We start from the raw sequence: 24,381 nt of genomic DNA, 5'->3' as shown, positions 1-24,381 counted from the left end.
GGTGATGGGCACTGAGGGGGGCACTTGATGGGATGAGCACTGGGTGTTATTCTATATGTTGGCAAATTGAACACCAATAAAAAATAAATTTATTAAAAAAAACTCTCTTGATAATTCTAACTGTGCAGAATGCACTAGGGTTATATCGATGTGTACCCTCTTTGTAAGGTGATAAAATCATTCTAGGGTTCAAATTATTTAACCTTTTTTCATACACAATGTATACCATTAAACTTAAAACAATCAAGCATACTAGAAAACAAGAAAACAAAACAAAAATACCCTTTGGATTCCAGATAATTGAGGCATAAGGCACAGAATTTAAAATAGTTATCCTAAAAAAAATAAAAATAAAATAAAATAAAATAAAATAAAATAAAATAAAATAGTTATCCTTAATATGTGCCAGGAGATAAAAGAAAAAATTTGAATTTTGTCAGAGAACTCAAAATTGTTTTAAAAAGGAAATACTAGAACTTAAAAATCCGGCCATCAAAATTTAAAACTCAGTAAATAGGTTTAGCCAGAGCTGAAGAGAGAAATGGTAAAGTAGAAGGCAGATCACAGGAAAATATCCAAGAATAAAACACAGAAAGAAAAGAAAACACTAAAGAGAGGGTAAATTGTATAGGATGTACAATAAGCTTAACATATAAATAATTGGAAACCAATTAGGGGAGAAGAAAGAATTTGGGTAGAAGCATATTTGAAGAGATGATTTCCAAATCTTTAAAAAAGATTAGAAAAATATGAAGTCACAAATTCCACAAGTCTTTTAAACCCCAAAGAGAGTAAATAAACAACAACAACCCAAAACACACACCCTTTGCTGCATCATCATAAAACTGCTAAAAATCAGACAATGAGAAGACCCTAAAGCCGTCTGAGGTCCGGATAAATAGATACATTCCTTTAAAGAGGCAATACATAAACTTATGGCTGGTTTCTTCTTAGAGAAACAGTAAAAACCAAAGACAATGAAATGATATTTTTAAAGAACTGACAGAAAATCTACTATATGCCTCATAGTGTATACTGAGCAAAAATACCCTTCAAGAACATGGATGAAATAATGACATTTTCAGATAAACTTTTTAAAAGAAAAGGCCATCGCAAAGGCAGGCTAAAAAGCATCTGACTGACGAGGAACCCTTTTCAACAACAACAACAACGTCATGCGATGAGCAACAGACTCTGCTGATGGGCAACTGGGTTTTTAGTTTCTCTCACTTGCTTTCTGCCCAGAAGCAGAATGGACACCACTGGCCAGTTGTGAGGTGTGGGGAGGATGACAGGAGAGGAGACCTCTATAGGAACAGCCTGAGCTTCCTAAAGATACAGGCACATGGCCACAAAAGTGTTTTAATAAGAAAAATAAAAGAAGTACATTTATTTTAAAAAATATTTTTATTTAAATTCAACTTGTCAACATATAGTATAACATCCAGTGCTCATCCTGTCAAGTACCCTCCTTAGTGCCCATCACCCAGTTTCTCCATCCCCCCACTCCCCTCCCCAAGAAGTATATTTATATTAGTGGAATGTCATATATAAATTAGAAATACAGAAAATTTGGCCACAAGTCAGTTAAATAAATTAGGCTTATTCTTCTCATGGTACATGAAATCCAGGAGTAGGCCAATTGGCATTAATTCAGCAGCTCAAATATTCAGGGCTGACAGTCATGTGATCCTCTCAGTCTTTGCTTCATGGTCTGAAGACAGCTTCTAGAGGTAAAGCCAACCAAATTCTGGGGGAAAAAGGGAGGGGTGGGAATAATACAAGGAAAAAGTAGTGGAAGCCAGAATAAGAAAGTTAAACATCCCAGAAATTCCCAGCAGCCTTCCACTTACTTCTGATTGTTCATAGCTCTGTCACATGGCTCTCCACCCAACTATGAAGGAGGCCAAGAAATGTCACTTTTTTAGCAGAGTTCTGTCAGTGGAATGAAAGGAGAGAATGGATATTGGGTCAGCCAGTGGTAATGTTGCCACTCCACAAGACTAATTCCACATGGAATCCATTATCCTAACTTTGTAAAAATTCATTGTAATGTTTTCTTGGATTTCCAAAATACCTTTATTCTGACCAGTAAACATCTCTTAAAAGTTGTATTTTATTCTATAAAAGTCTGTATGGTGGTGGTTCTCTGTAATTTGTTTGCTCACTCTGCACAGATGCTTCTAGGCTGAATTTGTGACACATGGTTTGGACACCACAGAGATTGTTTTATTCTTTATGGTCAATAAAAAATGTTCTCTTAGAAGTCAAAAAACATCATTAGAAATGGTATGTTAAGAAGTAAACATAAAACTATTCCCCAAAAGTTAAAATCAGATCTTTTGAATTGAAAATGTCCTGAGGCTTCATTCCTCTCCATTGAGGTAGGTCAAGGAAATGCATTTATTCATTCTTAGAATAAACTATCTAATGATGCTAATGAACTCTATTTAGCCCCTCTCTCCCCTACACAAGGTAATAAGAAGCAGACATTCCCAATGGCACCTCAGCCCCTGCCCTTGCTCTTCATTCTAATACAGACAGGCTTCAGCAGAATCAACCCCTTCTAGAGAATGCTGGTAATTCCCTTCTTCCTAGTAAACCATGCCAGGCAAAGGGAAAGAGGCCTCTGTAATTAGAGGAGGGAGATATGATCGACCCTTCTCCTCCAGATGCTGGCCATAGGACCAGCTTTTCCTACTCAGAGACTTTCTAGCCTCTCTCTACCTTCCCAGGCATTATAGGGTGTGAGAAGTCATCTCTTTGAGAACAGTCACTCAGTCCCCAATCCCAGTTCAGCCTCTGGGTAGATTAAGCACATGACAATTAGCTTCTGATTATTAGGGCACTTCAAAGACATCCATCTCAAATAAACACATCACCAGCTACACAACTAGATAAAGAGCCAGGCTGTCCCACCCATGAATCTCCCTTTTCAGGAAGCCCTGGGAAACCTAGGAAACTGACCACTTGTGAGACCCCACTTTCCCTTCTAGTGCCTAAATTCCTGCTCTTCTTACATTTTAAATTTGCTAATAAGTAGTAAACGTGCATAACCTTAGGCATTCCTTCCCTGACCCCAGTAAAGTCAAAACCTCAGCTCTGCACTCTCTCCTTCTGTCTCTCTCCACAGCCTCATTGTGTGGCCCCAGGTATGCCATGTACCTTCCAGGACTTGTGATAATAAATCTTGTTTTATCAAAGTTCCCCGATTGTTGTTGCTTAGGTGCATCTTGCAATCATAATAACAATCACAGAGCCAGTCTGGCCATAACATTGACTCTGGCTGAGAGAAATGTCTATAGGGTCTCGCCACAGTAGTACTGGCCCAAGTAAGTGCCCTAGGCATTCCTCACCAATAGCATTACTATGGATAGGCTGACACCAATACAAAACATTGTGCCATAGAGATATTTATAGCAATTCTCAAAGCATGCACTTAAATACCTTCCTTTAAAGCATCTTCCTCTGTAGTTTCCAGATTTATTGCTCTGGAGAAAGAAAAGGCAAGTGTATGGACCTTTAGTCGGACAAAAGTCCTGAAAAACAGGCTTCCCTACTAGGAAGAGTATTACGATTTTATTTATAAAGGACTACAGTTAGAGAACTCAAATAAAGTCTGCCCTCTACACATCATTATGTCTAGACTAGGAGTTGGGGGTGCAAGAGAGGATGTAAGTTCAGACTACAGCTCAGAGCACAGAGGAGGGCTGGGCAGTGAGGGGACAGAAGGCCAGTGAGCTCTGAGACCCTCTGTAAGAATACTTGAGGGATGCAAGACAATAGCCCAGCAGTCAGATAGCAGGGCCTTCCCAGATCATGGATGCCATGGTTCTGACTGGAGCAGCAGTATCTGTAGAGGATGGGCTACCTTCTAAATGAAAAAATATGCAGAGCTGGGGGAGAAGCCTAGTGTGCAATTTCTCCATGAAGGCACAGACTGGGCCTGCCTACAGGTAACCAATATAGAGCAGCAGCCCCACCAAAGTCCCACTTAACAAGGCTCCAAAGTTCCCCAGGAGGAACTCCTTACCCCACTGCCAGCAAATCACCACACAAACACACACACACACACACACACACACACTGCATCAGAAGAAAGCAGGTGGCCAAAGAAGAAATAAAAAGTCAACAATTACTAAAAACAAAAACGCGGCCTTATAGAGACTTCTACAAGATGGTGGCTTAGAAAGATCCTGAATTCATCTCCTTCCATGGACATACCAAATCTATAGTTACATACAGATTATTTCCCTCTGAAAACTAGATGAACTGCTTCCTCATAACACAGGATGAAAAGACCACATCAAGACATGTCTTGGCTCACCCTCAACAATGAGGACATATCAAGAATACATCAAGCAAGTTAGACAATCACAAAGCCTCAAGAGATAAGAGCCAGGGCTAGGCTGAATAGGAAGTTTCATCACCTACACAAGACCACTCCTTTAAGACTGAGACAGGTAGCTGCTTTGCCTAATAAATACAACACAGAGAGTCAAGCAAAATGAGGAAGCAAAGAAATATGTTCCAAATAAAAAGAAACAAAAAACAAGATAAAAATCTCAGAGAAAGACCTTAATGATATGAAAACAAGTTACCTACCTGATAAAGAATTCAAAGTAATGATAAAGATCCTCACCAAACTCAGGAGAAAAATGATGAACATCTAAGAACTTCAGCAAAGTAAGAACTTCAACAAAGAGACAGGACATATAAGAAAGTATTAACAGAAGTCCAAGAGCTAAAAAAGAAAAGTCTCAGAGCTCAAGGATACAATAACTTAATTGAAAAGCACACTAAGGGGGTTCAGTAACAGACTGGATGAAGCAGAAAACCAGATCAGCAAGCTAGAAAACAAACTAATATAACTCACCAAGACAGAGCAGAAAAAAGAAAAAATTTTCTTTAGTAAAGATAACTTCAAGGAATGGGACAACATCAAGTAGAATAACATTTGCGTTATTGGGGTCCCTGAAAAAGAGAGACAGAAAAAGGAAGAAAACTTGTTTGAAGGAATAATGGCTGAAAATGTCGCTAACTTAGGGTAGGAACAAGACATCCAGGTTCAGGAATTGCAGAGAGTTCCAAAAAATTATTAATCCAAAGAGATTCACACCAAAACACATAATTAAAGTGTCAAAAGTTAACGATAAAGAGAGAATCCTAAAAGCAGGGGGAAAAAAAACAAAAATTTAATATGTAAAAAGGAAACCCCATAAGGCCATCAGCAGATTTCTCAGCAGAAACTCTGCAGGCCAGAAAAAAAAATAGCATGACATATTCAAAGTGCTAAAAGGAAAAAACTTCCAACCAAGAATACTGTACTGACACAGTTATTATTCAGAATTAAAGGAGACATAAAGATTTTTCCAGACAAGCAAAAGTTCATCAGTATTGTTAGTATTTGCTTTATATATTTTGGTACACTTATGTTGGGTGCACGTATACTTACAAATGGTTTGTTTTTTGTTTGTTTTTTTCATTTTTTTTTAAGATTTTATTTATTTATTCGCAAGAGTCACAGAGAGAGAGGCAGAGACATAGGCAGAGGGAGAAGCAGGCTCCATGCAGGGAGCCTGACATGGGACTCGATCCTGGGTCTCCAGGATCATACCCTGGGCTGAAGGTGGTGCTAAACCACTGAGCCACTGGGGCTGCCCTGTTTTGTTTTGTTTTTTTTAAGACTTTATTTATTTATTCATGAGAGACACACACAGAGAGAGAGAGAGAGAGAGAGAGAGAGAGGCACAGGCACAGGCAGAGGGAGAAGCAGGCTCCACACAAGGAGCCTGATGTGGGACTCGATCCCGGGACTCCAGGATCATGCCCTGGGCCAAAGGCAGGCGCTTTACCACTGAGCCACCCAGGCGTCCCAGCTTTGTATTTACAAATGTTAAAGAGACTTTTTTTAAGCTGAAAGGATATGATACTAAAGCAAATATTAACAGACCTAAAGGGAGAAACTGATAGCAATACAATAATAGTAGAGACTTTACTAGCCAACTTATATCAATGAAAAGGTCATCCAGACAGACTGATTTCCTTATTAATCAATAAGGAAACATCATCTTTAAACAACACATTAGACTAGATATATTAAAAGATATGTACAGAACATTCCATCCACAAGCAGCAGAATTTACACTCTTTTCAAGTGCACAAGGAATATTCTCCAGGACAGATCACATGTGAGGCCACAAAACAAGTCTCAAATTTAAGGAGATTGAAATCATGTCAAGCATCTTTTCTGACCATAGTGGTAAGTCAATTTTGAGGAAAACACTGGAAAAAACTACAAATACATGGAGAATGAACAACACATTACTGAACAAGCCCTAGGTCACAGAAAAAGAATCACAGGAGAAATAAAAATAATGTGTGGAGACCAAAAAAAAAAAAACCCCAAACAAACAGAACTATAACATACCAAAATCTATGGGATGCAATAAAAGCAGCTCTGGGAGGAGTTCATTACTATTACTATTTCTACAGGTCTACTGCAAGAAACAAGAGAAATCTCAAATACACAATTTAATTTTACACCTAAAGGAACTAGACAAAGAAGACTAAATGAAGCCCAAAGTGAATAGAAGGAAGGATATAATAAAGATCAGAACAGAAATAAATGATATAGGGGCTCCTGGGTGGCTCAGTTAAGCATCTGACTTTTGATTTGGGCACAGGTCATGATCTCAGGGTCATGAGATTAGCCCTGTGCTGGGCTCTGTGCTGGGTGTGGAGCCTGCTTAAGATTCTCCCTCTCGAAACGGACTAGGGGTGGTGGAAGGGGAGGTGGGCGGGGGGTGGGGGAGACTGGGTGACGGGCACTGAGGGGGGTACTTGATGGGGATGAGCACTGGGTGTTATTCTATATGTTGGCAAATTGAACACCAATAAAAAATAAATTTATAAAAAAAAAAAGATTCTCCCTCTCCCCTTGCCCCTCCCCTAACTACTTGCTCTCTCTCTCCCTCAAAAAATAATATGTATATATATGTATATACATACATACACATACACACACACACGAAATAGAGACTCAAAAGGCAATAGAACAGCTTAATGAAACTAAGAGCTGTTTCTTTGAAAAGGTAAACAAAATAAACAAACCTTCAGCCAAACTCATCAAGCCAAAAAGAAAGGGCACATTAAATAAAATCAGAAATGAAAGAGAAGCTACAACTGATACCACATAAATACAAGGAATCCTAAGAGGCTACCATGAATGACTCTATGCCAACACACTGGACAATCTAGTAGAAATGGACAAAATTTCTAGAAATTTAAAGTTTTGCAAGACTGAATCACGAGGAAATAAAAAATCTGAATAGGCCAATTACTAGTAAGGAGATTGAATCAATAATCAAAAACCTCCCAACAAATGAACGTCCAGAACCAGATAGCTTCACTGGTGAATGCTACCAGGCATTCAAAGATTAAATACCTTTTAATCTCTTCAGAAAAAATTAAAGAGGAGAGAATGGCTCCTAACTCATTTTCAAGCCAGCATTACCCTGATACCAAAACCAGAAAAAGCAACCTAAGGTTTCAGTACAATCCCTATCCAAACTCCAATGGCATTTTTCATAGAACTAGAATAATAATTCAAAAATTTATGGAACCACAAAAGACTCCAAGTAGCCAAAACAATCTTGAGAAGAAACTGTGACATACCATACTTTCTGACTTCAAACTATACTGCAAAACTATACTAATCAAAATCATATGGCACTGGCATAAAAACAGACACATAGATCAATGGAAGCAAATAGAGAACCCAGAAATAAACCCACACATATGTGGTCAATTAATTTATGACAAGGAGGCAAGAATATGTATTGGAAAAAGATATCTCTTCAACAAATGGTGTTGGGAAAACTGGACAGCTACATGCAAAAGACTGAAAGCGGACCACTTATCTTGAATGTAAGACCTGAAACCATAAAATTCCTGGAAGAAAGCATATGTGGTAAGCTCCCTGACATCAGTCTTAGTAACATTTTCTGGATCTGATCCAAACACAAGGAAAACAAAAGTAGAAATAAACAAACAGAACCACCTCAAGCTAAAAAGCCCTTCATGGCAAAGGAAACCATCAACAAAACAAAAAAGTAAGTCGCTGAATGGTAGAAGATATTTGCAAATGATATATTGGATAAGGGGTTAATATACAAAATATATAAACAACTTATACATATCAATAACCAAAAAATAAGATTTAAAAATGGGCAGAAGATCTGAATAGACATTTTTCCAAAGACATACTGATGGACAAAAGGCAATTGAAAAGATGCTCAACATCACTAATCATCAGGGAAATGCAAACCAAAACCACAATGAGACCTCACATGTGTCAGAAAGGCTACCATCAAAAAGACCAGGAAAAACAGGTGTTGGCAAGGATGTGGAGAGAAAGGATCCCTCCTCATGCACTGTTGGTGGATCTGTAAATTGATCCAGTCACTCTGGAAACAGTATGGAATTTCCTCAAAAGATTTAAAATAGAAATACCATTTGATCCATCAATTCCAGTACTGGATATCTATACAAAGAAAACAAAAACACTAACTGGAAAAGACATATGCACCCCCCAAGTTCAATGCACCATTATTTACAATAGCTAAGATATGGAAACAACCAAAGTGTGCACAGATGGATGAATGGATAAAGAAGATGTGGTATACATACTTGCAATGGAATATTACCTAGCCATAAAAAAGAATGAAATATTGCCATGTGTTACATGGAAGGACCTTGAAAGTACTGTTCTAAGGACGGTAGGACAGAGAAAGACAAATACTGCATGATTCCACTTATGTGAATCTAAAAAACAAAACAAAACTCAGACTCATGAATACAGAGAACAGATTGGTGGTTGCCAATGAGGAGGAAGGCTGGTGGCGGGGGAGCAGGTAAAAGGGATCAAGGAGTACAAACTTTCAGTTATAAAATAAATAAGACACAGGGATATAATATAGAGCATAGGGAGTTTAACTGATAATATTGTACTAGCTTGTATGGTGACAGATGGTGACTACACTTATGGTGAGCACTGAGTAATGTATGGAATGTGAATCACTATGTTATACACCTGAAACTAATATAATTTTGTATGTCAATTATAACTCAATTTAAAAAAACAGCACTGCCTGCAAGGATTTTTTTAGTTATTGGATTAAGACTAGATTTCAAATAGAACAGAAATGTGAACACCCCCTCCAACTCATCCTCTACCTAGCAGTGGAGGATGGTGAGAACTATCACTTGATCCATAAAACAATAATATTACATTTCCCAGTCCTCTGAGCCATGATATCACTGGAATCACTGTACACTGCATGTGTAAGCTATACTATATAACTATATATTACTGTATACGATAGTTTCCTGTGGCTGCTATAACAGGTCACCACAAATTTAGTGACTTAAGACAAGTAATATTTATTGTCTGACCAGTCTGGAGGTCAAAAATCCAAAATGGGTCTCATTGGATTAAAATCAAGGTATCTGCAGGGTGGTATCCCTTCTGGAGGCTCTAGAGAGGAATCTGTTTCTTTGCCTTTTCTAGACTCTAGATGCCTCTTCATTCCTTGGACTGTAGCGTCCTCTGCCACCTTCAGGTCAGCAGCCTTAGGCAGAGGCACTCACACACTACCATATCCCTAGTTCACCCTCTCCCAGTGGTGAGGACCTGTGATTACCATGGGCCCACCAATAATATGGATGATCTATTTAAAAGTCAGATGCTTAGCAACCTTATTCCATTTGCTACCTTAACCTCTTTGCCACGTACCATAATATAGCCAGTTTCCAGGGATTAGGATGTGGACCTTCAGGGGCCATTTTTCTGCCTACCACACCTGGTAAACCTGTTTTCTCCCCTGTGAAAGGGAAGGATATTGATTGGTTAGAAGGACTGCCTGAGCTAATGTAGGTAAACTGACAGCCACAGAGTAGATGTTCATTCAGTATGTGAATCATCCTTGATTCACCTACTTTATTCCTAACCTGTACACTCGAGCCTTCCTCTACCCCCACTGGCTAGCACCCATACTGGGTGGCCATTTTACCAGATGCAGTTCAAGCATTCAGATGAAGATTCTCATCAAAGCTGTCTTCTTCATCCTTGGCTCTTAGCTAGGGTAGTATGTTGGAGCACAGGCACTTTTTGTATTTAGTAAGATCTATTCCAAACAGAGGATGTGGAGAAAGGGGAACCCTCTTGCACTGTTGGTGGGAATGTGAACTGGTGCAGCCACTCTGAAAAACTGTGTGGAGGCTCCTCAAAGAGTTAAAAATAGATCTGCCCTATGGCCCAGCAATTGCACTGCTGGGGATTTACCCCAAAGATACAGATGCAATGAAACGCCGGGACACCTGCACCCTGATGTTTCTAGCAGCAATGTCCACAATAGCCAAACTGTGGAAGGAGCCTCAGTGTCCATCGAAAGATGAATGGATAAAGAAGATGTGGTGTATGTACACAATGGAATATTCCTCAGCCATTAGAAATGACAAATACCCACCATTTGCTTCGACGTGGATGGAACTGGAGGGTATTGTGCTGAGTGAAGTAAGTCAATTGGAGAAGGACAAACATTATATGGTCTCATTCATTTGGGGAATATAAAAAATAGTGAAAGGGAATAAAGGGGAAAGGAGAAAAAATGAGTGGGAAATATCAGAAAGGGAGACAGAGCATGAGAGACTCCTAACTCTGGGAAACGAACTAGGGGTGGTAGAAAGGGAGGTGGGCGGGGGGTGGGGGTGACTGGGTGATGGGCACTGAGGGGAGCACTTGATGGGATGAGCACTGGGTGTTATTCTATATGTTGACAAATTGAACACCAATAAAAAATAAATTTATAAATAAATAAATAAATAAATAAATAAATAAAACCTTTAAAGACGAAAAAAAAAAAAAAAAAAGACCACACAGTAAATGTTTTAGGCTATGTGGGCCAACAGGTAAATTTGAGAATATATGTAGGTACTTACATAAAATGTAAGAACCATTCTTCGCTTGTAGGCCATTAAGAAAAACAAAGGCAGGCCAGATTTGGTTGATGGACTGTCATTTGGAAGACCCCTAGTGTAGAAGGCAATTCTTAAAAATCAGATCTCTCTCTCTTTACTATAAAATTTCTCAATTTATCTTACTATTTAACAAAAATAGTAATTTAAATCAATTTATATTGGCGGGGGCTAATGATTATGCAAATTAACTAATAATAGCTATAACTTCTTAATTTTCTTATTTCAAACGTATTAAAAATAAACGATCATTCTAGCCAATAATTTCTATTTCTTACCTGGATTGCAATTTAACACGATGCTGGTGTGAGTTCATCACACTTCCTCAACCAAAGTGAGCTACAAAGTGGTAACTATTTCAGAAGAACATATAGAAGAGAGAAAAAAAATTGCAGCATTAGTATATAATCAAGCAGAAACTGAAATACGCAACTAGAAATGTAAATGCCACCAAATCCGGAGACCACGGATGCCTAGCAGATCCTCTGGGCAGCGGCTGACTGTGTGGTTTTCATTCAGCACTTCGAAGATTCCACAGGAAACTGGTAGTGTCCAGTGACAAATTCTGATGATGCCAACCTCAGCGCGGGGTGTGAAGTCTCAACTGCTGGAGCCAGTTCTTCAGCCACCTGTCACCACCACCTGTTAACAGCTGACCCACTCACGGGCTACTGTACACGAATTCTGACTTCATTCCTTAACATATCAAATGAAAAGTTAACGCAAGCACAGAAGGAATCATAAGTGCTATGAAGAAACAACTAAAGTAGAATTTTGATCACAAGAACACAGCAGGAAATAATGGCAACAAACAAATCTACGTTGGCACATCAAACTGCAGCATGGTGTTAGATATTCCTGAGACCGCTCTGTGCCACCCCGGGAGTCACGACTGTAACCCAGAAGTCCTCTGGGTGGGACACAGGCAATGCACCATTCGTTTGGGGCACACACCTGTACATTTGCAGCACAGGTATTTTTGAAAAAGGGGAATGAATTGCATTTAGAAAGCAATAATGTGCATATTATAGTGTGGTTTTAAGAATTACTAGAATGTACGCCATATCCAGATTTCTCTACCAAGGCTTATTGTCAAGAAAATGTGATTTTTAGAATTTCCCTGTTCACCTTACTTAAAGGAGATTTAACAGTTGAAAGACTTGTTACTTTTTACTACTCTAAACATAAAATACCATTCTGTTTTCATGAAGTGGTGGAACTGATTAACTAGTAACTTTTCCATTGTTCATTCTAACATTGTCTAAATATGAACTAGCGATCTGTTCCTAATATCATCATCAATAAATTCACAGAGAAATTTGTGGTAAAAAAAAAAAAATCTATTCCAAACAGGTGTGCACACAACCAGATGGATATACAATACCTGCTTGGGAACAGAGAAAAGCTAAAGCTAAATTGGGTCTTAAAAGTAATAATGTGGGATGCCTGGATGGCTCAGTCAGTTAAACGTCTTCCTTTGGCTCAGGTCATGATCTCAGGGTCCTGGGATCGAACCCCTTGTAGGGCTCTCTGCTCAGCAGTGAATCTGCTACTTCCTCTCCCTCAGTGCTCTCTCTTTCTCTCAAATCAATAAATGAAATCTTTACATAAATAAATCAAAGTAATAATGTTAATGAAATTACTTTACTCTCATTAGCATTCCAAAACCATAAATTCAAAGACAATTATATATTAACTCTCTTACAATAAAAAACTTAAGTTTTTGCTTTTTAAGTTACTGTTATTTTTAAGCCCATATTCAAGCTTTGCTCTCCCCTTGGCCAGAGTTTCCATTTGACAATTGGTAGATAGGGCAGCCATTTACATGTTAACCTGGGGAGGGAGGGAAGATAGATATCGAAGCTAGAATTTAGTAACTTCAATCATTAAATCAGAAAGTTATTCAACGTCTGAGTGAAGGACCAGATAAAAATAAACAGGTAACACCTTACACAATTATAAGGCATTATAAAAAATTAATACCTGCGACCAATTAAGTCACACAGATGAAAGTTAATAATTAAATTAAAGATATTATTCTATAATATCTTTTAATCAAAGATTAAAGGGTTCACCCACATGATTATTATAATTATCCCATTATTTTATAATGGAAAAAACAAACTTTATATCAAGGAGGGGCAAGGAGTATTATATTTATCCTTAGAATCAAAACAAACATTTCCTTAATTTGGTAATTAAAATTTGAATTTAAAACATAATAGTTTGATTTTGTTTCAAATGTGGATTTTCAACTTGGGTTTTCCATGATGGGAAAAGCCTCAAGACATGAGACCACATTGCCACCTGGTGGTAGGATCGAATTTTGCAACAATTCATTTTGAGAGTTCCTAGCCTTTGATTTACTATTTAAAAAGTGAAAAGTATGTGTTTTAGGTGGTTATTGTTTAACTTCAAGAAAAATGAAAGAGTCTGAGGGACAGGATTTTGGAGGTACCAAATTAAAACAAAATGTACTTTGAATGACAAATTTTTTTAGAAAAGCCATTAGCCCAATTCTATGGAATGTAGGCCCACCCCCACGGACAATCTAGAACCCCATGTGAGTTCACCTCAGTGACTGAAGATGCGGGAAGACACATCAGAACTTCCAAGAACCCTCCTTTGTTCACCTTGAAATTCCATAGTGCCATTTCACCAAAATAAAATCAGTCAGGCAAAATCAGTCAGGAGATTAAGGACTCAAATGTATTACCTAGTTTTAGAAAGCATAAAAGAGGTTCCAACCATAGGTGTTACTTGAATCTAACAAATGCTTGTGCTTCCCTTTTCAAACACATCACAACAGTTAAAATATTGTGGTTGAGACACTAAGGAGAATTCCCTAAGAAAAAGTGATGTAGCTCAATAGTCAACATTACATGGATGGAGAAGGCCAAGCTACCCCTTCCGTGTGATGGTGGAAGAGAAGACGCACATTCTCTGAAGTATCCTGGAAGGTCTACTGTGAAGGTCATTCTTGGGGGTTAGACAGTGATATCTCTTCCTCAGGAAGCTTTATGATCAACCCTAAAAGAACTCAATAAGATGATTCTGATTCTTATTTGAAATTAATACCATTTACAGATAACTCTAAGTGTTGTATAAATCTGACCCAATTATCAAATTAAGGACACACAAATCTTCATAATAGGATTAAGGAGTCAAGCACCAGGCACCACAAGGCTTTCCCTGGGGCTTTCCCCCACCCTCAATATGTACAAGGACACCAAGAGGTGGTTTCACTAGCACCTGGTCCCCTCGATTTCACCCGTTGCCACCTCCTGGGACAGCGAGATACACATAGAACCCTCCCCTCCGGCTCTTCCCTGAAAGCCAATCCCTGCTTGCTAGTCTCAGCACCTGGGCTCAGCTCAGCTCCATTGCTCTTCCCAAGCAGCCTGAGATTCACCAGTGTCTCCTCGGAGGACAAAGGAAGAAGTTTGAGAGTTTCTCTCAGGACAACTGTCAGCTCTTCACAATCTGCTCTTCAAATCAACACCCGAGCAGCCATTTTAATCTATGAACTGGTGGCTGAATTGAGAGGTTTTCACCTGAGCCACACACCCCTTTGACAGGGAGTCCTGCTCTCCTCATGTTCCATGTTCCCACCATTGCTTGAGACAGAACACACACGTCCCCTCAGGCTGGAAAGACCCCCCCTCCCCCGCCCCGAGGCCTGCCCTACCAGTATATTTCCTTGGTGGGAAGAAACCAAGTTCCACAAGAGCACAAGCCAATCCCCCATCATCCTGGCTGCCCCTGCCTCCCTGTTCTTGGATCAGGGACTGAAGTGCACAGGAAGTCCCCCTGCCCCAAGGCCTAAGGTTCACCTCGTTTCCAAATAACCACCTCCCAAAACATCTACTAATGGGCACACCAATACCTTTCCAGAAGAGTCTTGACCCAGTTCCTGGAGTCCTAACAATCATTAAGTGGTCAGCATGGGTTCACTTCCTAAAAACAAGGTTGTTTGGTTTATAGCCACAAACTCATCTTGAATGCAGTACTGAAAGGGCCCTAAATTAAAATGAAAGGGATGCCGAGCCACCTCAAGGCCTCTCTATATTTTCTAGAACCTTCCCTGGGGCTAGATAGTTCCCTATGAACCCAGAGATGGTTGGTGTTTGCTAGATAGGGATGGTGAGTGGAAGCAATAAAGAGTATTGTCTAAACATGATTTTAATCATGGGCAGTGGAACCAAATCTGAATGAGGAAGCCAAAAAAAAAAAAAAAAGAAAAAAAAAACAGAAACTGTTCTTAGTAAGAAAGTGGTCCATTCTGAGAAGAGTTGGGGTAAAAAATAACGGCCCTAGAGGATATTTCTGCAATTAAGATGAAAGGAGAGAAAGCCATGGTTGCAAAGTGGTGTATATACAGTCAAGATCCCCAAGGTATTTATGTCCTGGTGCTGACAACCTCCAAGGAAGACTGGAGAGTGGTGGCAGAGGGGTGAGGAGGACAGAGCCACTGGAAAGGGTAGGTCAGGAGCTAGAACCCTACCCCATGAAGTCACTGGAAGCAATGAGATCAGCTGGAGAGGAAGGCCAAGAGCGGGAGCTGCTATGTTACAGAAATGGGAAGCTACGAGCCATGAACAGAGAACAGCTCAGCAAGGAGGCAAGTAGCCATGGATGGAATACATTAGAAATGGTAGCCACTTTTGCAAGAGGAATTCAGAACAAGTGTGAAAATGCGGAAGGAAACCAGCCCCTCCTCCTGGCTCTGAAGTTTCTTCTGCATTTGATATCGAGGCTTCTGTAAGAGTATGGTGGCCAACAGCCATCCCTAGAGGAAGTCTGTTCATCAACACATGGCGAACTCTGAAACTCTGTGCTGAGGAGGAGGAGGAAGGTGAGGGATGGGGTCAGACTGAGGCAGGGTGGGGTTTTCTTTTAACTAAATTCCACAGTAAGAATGCATTTTACCCATTTCATGACTGGATTGTTTCTTTGCTGTTGAGTTTAATAAGTGCTTTATAGATCTTGGACACTAGCCCTTTATCTGATATGTCATTTGCAAATATCTTCTCCCATTCTGTAGGTTGTCTCTTAGTTTTGTTGACTGTTTCTTTTGCTGTGCAGAAGCTCTTTATCTTGATGAAGTCCCAATAGTTCATTTTTGCTTTTGTTTCCCCTGCCTTCATAGCTGTATCTTGCAAGAAGTTACTGTGGCCGAGTTCAAAAAGGGTGTTGCCTGTGTTCTCCTCTAGGATTTTGATGGAATCTTGTCTCACATTTAGATCTTTCATCCATTTTGAGTTTATCTTTGTGTCTGGTGTAAGAGAGTGGTCTAGTTTCATTCTTCTGCATGTGGCTGTCCAATTTTCCCAGCACCATTTATTGAAGACACTGTCCTTTTTCCAGTGGATAGTCTTTCCTGCTTTGTCAAATATTAGTTGACCATAGAGTTGAGGGCCCATTTCTGGGTTCTCTATTCTGTTCCATTGATCTATGTGTCTGTTTTTGGGCCAGTATCACACTGTCTTGATGATCACAGCTTTGTAGTACAACCTGAAATCTGGCATTGTGATGCCTCTGGCTCTGGTTCTCTTTTTTAATATTCCCCTGGCTATTCGGGGTCTTTTCTGATTCCACACAAATCCAATCATGAAATGGGCAAAAGACATTAATAGAAATTTCACAGAGGAAGATAAAGACATGGCCAACAAACACATGAGAAAATGCTCTGCATTCCTTGCCATCAGGGAAATACAAATCAAAGCCATAATGAGATCCCACCTCACACCAGTGAGAATGGGGAAAATTAACAAGACAGGAAACAACAAATGTGGGAGAGGATGTGGAGAAAGGGGAACCCTTATTGCACTGTTGGTGGGAATGTGAACTGGTGCAGCCACTCTGGAAAACTGTGTGGAGGTTCCTCAGAGTTAAAACTAGACCTACCCCACGACCCAGCAATTGCACTGCTGGGGGATTTACCCCAAAGATACAGATGCAGTGAAACACCGGGACACTTGCACCCCGATGTTTATAGCAGCAATGTCCACAATAGCCAAACTGTGGAAGGAGCCTCGGTGTCCATCGAAAGATGAATGGATAAAGAAGATGGGTCTATATATACAATGGAATATTTCTCAGCCATTAGAAAGGACGAATACTCACCATTTGCTTCGAAGTGGATGGAACTGGAGGGTATTATGCTGAGTGAATAAATCAATCGGAGAAGGACAAACATTATATGGTCTCATTCATTTGGGGAATATAAAAAATAGTGAAAGGGAATAAGGGGGAAAGGAGAGAAAATGAGTGGGAAATATCAGTGAGGGTGACAAACCATGAGAGACTCCTAACTCTGGGAAACAAACAAGGGGTAGTGGAAGGAAGGTAGGCGGGGGGTTGGGGTGACTGGGTGACGGGCAATGAGGGGGGCACTTGACAGGATGAGCACTGGGTGTTATGCTATATGTAGGCAAATCGAACTCCAATTAAAAAAATTTAATTAAAAAATAATGCATTTTACACTGTTAACCTGTGTATATGCATGATGGCACCCTCCCACCAAGACTTACTGAGCACCTACACTATACCAGTCAGCTCTAGGCAGTGGGGACATAGCAGTGATCAAAACACAAAATCCCTGCTGTCACAGAATCTTCATCTTGGTGGAGGAACAGACAATAAACAGATCAAGTATGTGCCATATTCAGTGAGTGAGGGACACACAGGAACAGAGCATGGAAGGAAGCAGGGTGGTGGAGTTTTAGCCAGAGAAGCCCAGGAAGGTCTCAGGAGTGAAAGCCTGAGGGAAATGAGGGTGAGCCATGGGACGCAGAAGGAGAAGCATTGGTACAGAGGCTATAACAAGGTTGGCCTCCAAGCCTGGAATACGCCAGAGTGTTCCACAAATACACAAATACCAGCAAGACGGAGTGAAGGAAGGAGCAGTAAGTGAGTCTAGAGAGGCAAGGGCGAGTGGGGGAGATGCAGTCTTGTAGGATACTGTGAGGTCAGAATGAAACAGGAAGGGGCAGAATGTTGCTGAGACCTACCAGCAGTGATGGTCTAAATCCACATCAGTCTTTGAGATGCCAGTAGCATTGGTCATGACTTGAACCTTGAGTTGAACATGAGAAAGACCGAACTAATCTGAAAGGGATTGATTGAACCAGAAGAAACTGAGACCCATTTAAGAGGTGTGGTTTTGTTTTATTCCATTGGCTGTGTCACACTTCCCTCTGAACCACTAGGATGTGCCAATTGGCTTAGATCAAGATCTTCTACTTCTCCTCTGCTGGAGGTGGGGTTCACCCCCAAAGAACTTGGACTGAGAGAGGGGAAATGATGGTGCCTATGGTCAGAATAGTGGCCCCCCAAATATGCCAGCATTCTAATCCCTGGAACATCTGGATGTGTTACCTTCCACAAAGGGACTTTGCAGATGTGACTGGATGAAGGGACTTGAGATGAAGAAAGTATCCTGGGTTACTCAGGTGGCACTGTCATCACAGGGTCTTTAGGAGGGAGGCAGGAGGGTTGTAGCAAGAGTTGGAGGTGTGATGTGGATGCAGAAGTCAGCACAACATGGTTGCTGGCTAGGGGCCACCAGACCAGGCATGCAGGCTGCCTGGAAAAGGCAAGAGCTTCCACAATGAAGGCAAACCTACAACTGCTCAAACTTGGGAATCCAGGTAAGGAAATGATTTTAGATTTTTAAACTCCTCTAGGAAATCCCTGGATAGCTCAGAGGTTTAGTGCCTGCCTTTGGCCCAGGTTGTGATCCTGGAGACCCGGGATCGAGTCCCACATTGGGCTCCTTGCATGGAGCCTGCTTCTCCCTCTGCCAGTGTCCCTGCTTCTCTCTCTGTGTCTCTCATGAATAAATGAATAAAATCTTTTAAAAAATAATCTCCTCCAGAACTGTAATAAACTTGTTTGTAGTAACTACATGTGTGGTAATGTCTTACAGCAGCCCTAGCAAGGTATTAAGGTTCCCCCAGAAGGGAATCAGGGTTTCACTGCAAAAAAAGAAGAGGGAATGAAGTCTGGTTGCAAAAACAACTGACCTATCTCCATCCTTCCTGGTTCAGTTCTTCCTTTTGATAAGCACAGCTTGTTGCCCTTCCTCCATTCTCTCCACCTCACTATCCTAACCCACTAATGACTCAAGAGAGAGAAGGTAAGGCAAGTAGGAAATGGGTGATGTTTTGGTAGCTTGGTGAGGAAAAAAGTCATGACCATATAACCTCCCTATAATTCCATACAGCACATCAGGTGGATTGTCACCTGTATGAGGTTTGGTTCTGCTTACACATCTACTTCACCTGCTGGAGTAAGAGTTTCCAGATTGTTGGGTTTCTCCTCTACAAAATCCATGGAATCAAATCCTTTCCCAAGATAAAAAGACATTGCTAAAGATCTAGATCACTTTAAGTGAGTAAGCAAAAAAGAGAAGACATAGATTGTTTTCAACATGTTTCCTCTACCTGTGCCAATGCACAGAAAGGAAGCTCCTCCAAAAATGAAGAGAGACAAAGGGAACATGCAGGTCCCAAGGTATCACAGTTCTATGCAAACACACTTGTAAAGTCACATAAAGGAAAACTTCAAATTTTATCACAAAGCCTGAGGGTCAACTGGTAAATTAGTGCCATTTTGGCACTTAAAAACTCCCAAGTATTTCCACAAATGTTCTAAGATTTTTCAAAATAAAATTAATCTGTTTTATCTGGTAATACTTCAATAGTGATAACTAGCTTCCAAATGAACAAGCTGTGGTTCACTTGTCAAAGATGAAGTCAGAGGACAATATATATTTCTCTGGACAGAGGGTGGGAACAGTTCAACTTTCTCTCCTAGAGGCTCTGCGACTATGTGACCCAAGAATGTGATCTATTATCTTCCAAACCTCTTCTGTAGAAATCAGATGTGCTTGCAGATCTTATAAAAACCAAACAGACCAGCTCCCTGTTTCCGTAGAGAAAGATTTCGGACTAAGAGCCGAAGGGGCAGCTGGTGGATAGCCCTGCAGGTCTTCTGGTCTGTGGTTGTGGGCACCAACCCAGACAAGAAGAGGAAAGACCTGCAGGATCAGTACAGGACAGGCAAAGGAGGGAGAATCTCAACATGGAAAAGGTCTACAAAGAAAATGAACGGAAGCCAGAAAACGAAGGAAAGCTGGAAATCGAGGGACAGCCAGAAGATGAAGTAGATACAGAAGATGAAGGAAAATTAGATGAGGTAGAAAAGCTGGAAGTAGAGGAGAAGCCAGGGCATGAGGGAAAGCTCCAGAATAAGGGACAGCCAGATGATGAGGGACAACCAGAAGATGATGGAAAACAAGAAAAGCAGGGCAAGTCCAATGATGAGGGAAAACCACAAGATGAGGGCAAGCCAGAATCCCAGGCAAAGCCTGAGGGTGAGCCACGGGCTGCTGAAAAGCGCCCAGCTGAAGATTACGTTCCCAGGAAAGCAAAAAGAAAAACAGACAGGGGGACGGATGATTCCCCCAAGGACTATCAGGAGGACTTACAGGAAAGGCACTTGGGCAGTGAGGAGATGATGAGAGAATGTGGAGATATTTCAAGGGCTCAGGAAGAGTTAAGGAAAAAACAGAAAATGGGTGGTTTTCATTGGATGCCAAGAGATGTACAGGATCCGTTTGCCCCAAGGGGACAACGAGGTGTCAGGGGGGTGAGGGGCGGAGGGAGGGGCCAGAAGGACTTAGAAGATGTTCCATATGTTTAATGCCTTTGGCCTTTAATTCTGATTTCTCTGATGGGAATATTGCCAACTCGCTTTCCCTGGCAGGCATTTGCCAGGCTATGTGCTTTAACCTTATGCTGATACATTGCTTTAGGTGTCACTCTCAGTTACCAGCAGCCTTTTGACCCAACTTTGACACTCTGTCTTTCAGTAGGGAACTTTCACCCATGTGCATGGAAGAAATGTTCATGGTACATTGTAAAAATATTAATAAAAAAAGTTTTTTGAACTGCAAAAAAAAAAAAAAAAAAAACCAAACAGAGATCTCACAAATAAGGACATCTTCATAGTTAATGAGAATTAGAATCCTACTTGTATGAGCTGAACAATGCATATAGCATTTCAGCATTTTTGAGTCTTTATTTTCTTAACCTCTCAAAATGTATCATTGGGAGAATATAGATGAATAATCATGCCCAGCACCTACAGTGGTAATTATGAGCCAGGCACTTCCTTCAGGACTCTACATACATTAACTCATTAAATTCAAAGAACAACCTTATAAGGTAGATATCTATGCACTGTAAAAAAAAAAATCCCCATTTTACAGCTGGGGAAACTGAGACACAACAACGTTGAAAGCTGCCCAGGGTGACAGGGTGACAGGGCGACAGGGTGACAGGGCAAAGTCAGCTTTCAAACCCAGGCAGCTGATTCCAGGGCCCTAAGCCTACGCATCCTCTTCCTGTGCCTTCTGAGTGTACCTTTTTCACAATGAGGGGCAAAACCTCACAGGCCTTTGGTCATGATGCCCTGAGAAGGACATAAAACCATTTCTGTAGTGATGCAAAGAATCTGCAATCTGAACCTACTTGGGGAAAAAATGTCAAAGAAAATCCAATGACAAATACTCTATCTTAAAAGGTGAAGGCAAGGAAAGACTGTATTCTTCAGAAACATCAGTGTGATAAAAGGCCAAGACTAGGAACTGTTTCAGATTAGACCCCAGAGACATGACAACGAAATGCAACCTGGATCTAGTCCTGGAGGGGGAATGCTATAAATGACACTGGGTGGATGTGGACAATGGATTTGGAAAGAAGTATTCTATCAGCATTCAATGTACTCAAGTTAACAACTGTCCTAGGACTATGCAAGAGAAGAGCCTTATTCTTAGGGAATACACACTGAAAGGGTCAGGTAGGAGTAATATATGTATCCCATATGCCATCTGCAACTTAAGTCTTGAATAAGATTTGAAGAGAAAACATGGGTATATGCGCACGTTTTTTAATGTACATATATATATATACATGTATATACATGTAGGCTATACACCAAGAATGCACAGGGTGCACATACATGTATGTACACATATCAAATATGTATGTACTCATGTGCGGAGGGCAAATATTGAAAAAAATGAGGCAAAATGTTAATAATTGATGAATCTGCCTGAAGGGCATATTGGTGTTTTTTGTACTATCTAACAATTTCAACAATTGTTTCCAGATAAGAAGTGAATTCAATTAATTGCTCATTGATTTACAAAAGCATACATGTTGATTTTGGTACTATTAACATATATTTACACTAAACATATATATTTGATACTCACATATACATTTAAAAAGCTATTAAGAAGTTGTCTCTGGGGAGTAGGATCCTGACATTTTTCCTATGAATTTTTCTAGAATTTCCAAGCTTCCTTAATCAATTAATGTTACCTTCATATTTAGAAAAAGAAACCAAAAACCAAACGTGTATCACACCTACACCCATAGGCTGCTTACCTGCAAAAACAGCTTCCTTCTTTACATTTTTAAGTGGTTTTACATTTTTTAATTCAAAATCATCCATTACCATCAAGCAACTAGTAAAACTTTCAAATTCTTGCCCTTTTTGATATAGGATTAAAGGACAGAGTAAAAATGCAACTTCAATCTTTATAATGTACCAGAAACTATACTAGGTTCTTCAAAATGTCTTACAGTCCTCACCACAACTCTACAGGGTTACAAAAGGAATGTGAAAATCAGATGGCATCACTGGTTCCATCATTTTGTGAGGGACCACACATCCTATCAAGGACAGAGTGGAAATCCCAATCCAAGTCTGTCTATCCTCGGAAACCCATGCCGTTTCTCTTGCTGCCTCTCTATAGGTGCTCAATAGAAGGCTGTTGCATATATGTGGCCAAATAATGCCTTCAACTACAGAACTGGTTAAGAACTCCAAAAAGTAAAATTCCAAGCCAAATACCCACTATCTGAATATCTCGTTTTAATTTTTAACCCAAATATCAGTCCACTGCCCAATTTTCCACCTCACGTGTATGCAAACAGTAATTGCTAACATCTGCTGAGCTTTGTGCCACACTGCTCCAGGAGCTGCACCTCGTCAATCCCTTTCACACCGCGATGGAGGCATGGTTAGCATCCCTTAGCTACAGCTGAGGCACAAAAAAATAAAATGCCCAAGGTCCTAACTAGGAAAGTGACCAAGCCAAAATTATAACCTATGCAGCTTCACTCCAGACCCCATGCTCCTTAGCACTTTGATAGGGTTTCTTCCTAAGCTACTCATGCTTAATATTTGAAACCATGTTATATATACTCTTTACAAAGCTATCAATCTAGATTAACTGGTTGAAAGGCCAGCCATAAAGGTCTGAATTCTGAAAAATACCTTAATTTCTGGAACCTTATAAGCAGCCACACCTTACCCTCTAGGCACCAATGCAGTAATAAGCTGTAGGTATATTATTTAACCAAGATCTTCAGAAGTAGAAATGATTTATTTTATACTTCCAAAAGAGTGACTGAGACCAAAGTAAACTCTTTTTGATTGAATGCCATGAAGTCAATTTCACAGCATCATTCCCCTTTTTCAAAGGCAGTTTGGCATGGTGAGGGGCCCAAGTTTGGGAAACAGACTTGGCTTTACCACAAAAAGGACAAATTCATTTCTCCAAGTTCCTCACCATTAAAAAGTTTAAAAGGCTGTTCCAAGGAGATAGGGTAAATAAAATACCTGACACACACTAGGTACACCATATAGTTTTTATTGTTTCTCAAACTTTATGCTTCTGTTTCAACTGACCATGTTTTAGGCATTCTGGGCCAAATTACCTGTTAACTAGGTATAAATGTCGAAGTATTCTGAAAAGAGGATCCCCCTAGATCCTACTGTACAGCCACCCCAACTCCCACCAGTGTGTAGGGCAGGAAGTACTCAGTTATGTGATATCTAAACCAAGAATCCCCTATTAAGATGAATACAGACTGTGGAGGTCACTAGTAAGTGAAACAGTATGAAACAACAAGTGATGGAAACTGTAGGTAAACTTGGCTCCAGCAAATTATTGCATATGGTAACGCAAGTCCTGTGTTCCAAATCTTTTTGAAAAATAGGAATTCCAGATTTTTATGGGACATTTTCCTATTTTAAGAATGTGCATGAGAAACCACTTCCATACCAACACTCAGGGGCACGTATGCAGTCTACAAGCACACGTGGAAACCCATAAATAGAAAAGGTGCACAGTAAAGTGATCCCATGTGGGTACTTGAGCACCTCATACCTTCTCTCAGACTGGTTTTACTACTAAAATTATATGCGCAAATGTACATACATACACAGACAACAGGTGGCTGTTAGGGCTACATTTGTCTGACA

At 40.2% G+C, this 24,381-nt stretch overlaps 1 protein-coding gene and 2 long non-coding RNA genes across 11 annotated transcripts in view; 2 read left to right on the top strand and 1 right to left on the bottom strand.

Moving 5' to 3' along the window:
• Positions 1-1,448: 1,448 nt before the first annotated feature.
• On the bottom strand, positions 1,449-18,476 carry LOC111096825. 8 transcript variants are annotated; one of them, XR_005362688.1, is made up of 9 exons: positions 17,919-18,476; positions 17,164-17,201; positions 14,924-14,994; positions 11,502-14,571; positions 11,316-11,390; positions 11,002-11,092; positions 9,797-9,884; positions 1,854-1,935; positions 1,449-1,750 (listed from the first exon to the last, which is right to left on the bottom strand). It is a non-coding gene; the product is annotated as an uncharacterized LOC111096825 (long non-coding RNA). The 8 variants fall into 8 exon arrangements; XR_005362684.1 differs by having other exon boundaries at positions 11,316-14,067; positions 14,401-14,571; positions 17,919-18,473; XR_005362685.1 differs by having other exon boundaries at positions 11,316-14,067; positions 14,401-14,458; positions 17,919-18,472.
• Positions 18,008-24,381, top strand: part of LOC119876459 — a 46,213-nt gene continuing 39,839 nt past the window's right edge. The window contains exon 1 of one of the 2 annotated variants that reach the window (XR_005362692.1): positions 18,008-18,689. This is a non-coding gene — a long non-coding RNA (uncharacterized LOC119876459). The remainder of the gene's footprint in view (positions 18,690-24,381) is intronic. The other variant, XR_005362691.1, reaches the window with a different exon arrangement.
• LOC119876457 (transcription elongation factor A protein-like 5) lies at positions 19,962-20,976 on the top strand. Its single transcript, XM_038543875.1, has one exon. The coding sequence runs from the start codon at positions 20,125-20,127 to the stop codon at positions 20,743-20,745; it is 621 nt and encodes a 206-aa protein (XP_038399803.1). The 5' UTR covers positions 19,962-20,124; the 3' UTR covers positions 20,746-20,976.

This window comes from Canis lupus, chromosome 7, assembly GCF_011100685.1.
Source record: "Canis lupus familiaris isolate Mischka breed German Shepherd chromosome 7, alternate assembly UU_Cfam_GSD_1.0, whole genome shotgun sequence".
Taxonomy (NCBI): Eukaryota; Metazoa; Chordata; class Mammalia; order Carnivora; family Canidae; genus Canis; species Canis lupus.
The sequence above is the reverse complement of the archived record's forward strand: the minus strand, read 5'-3'. Positions and strand labels throughout refer to the sequence as shown.

Excerpts from the sequence above, each read along its gene's own strand:
- LOC119876457 (XM_038543875.1), top strand. The coding sequence starts at position 20,125 with ATGGAAAAGGTCTACAAAGAAAATGAACGGAAGCCAGAAAACGAAGGA.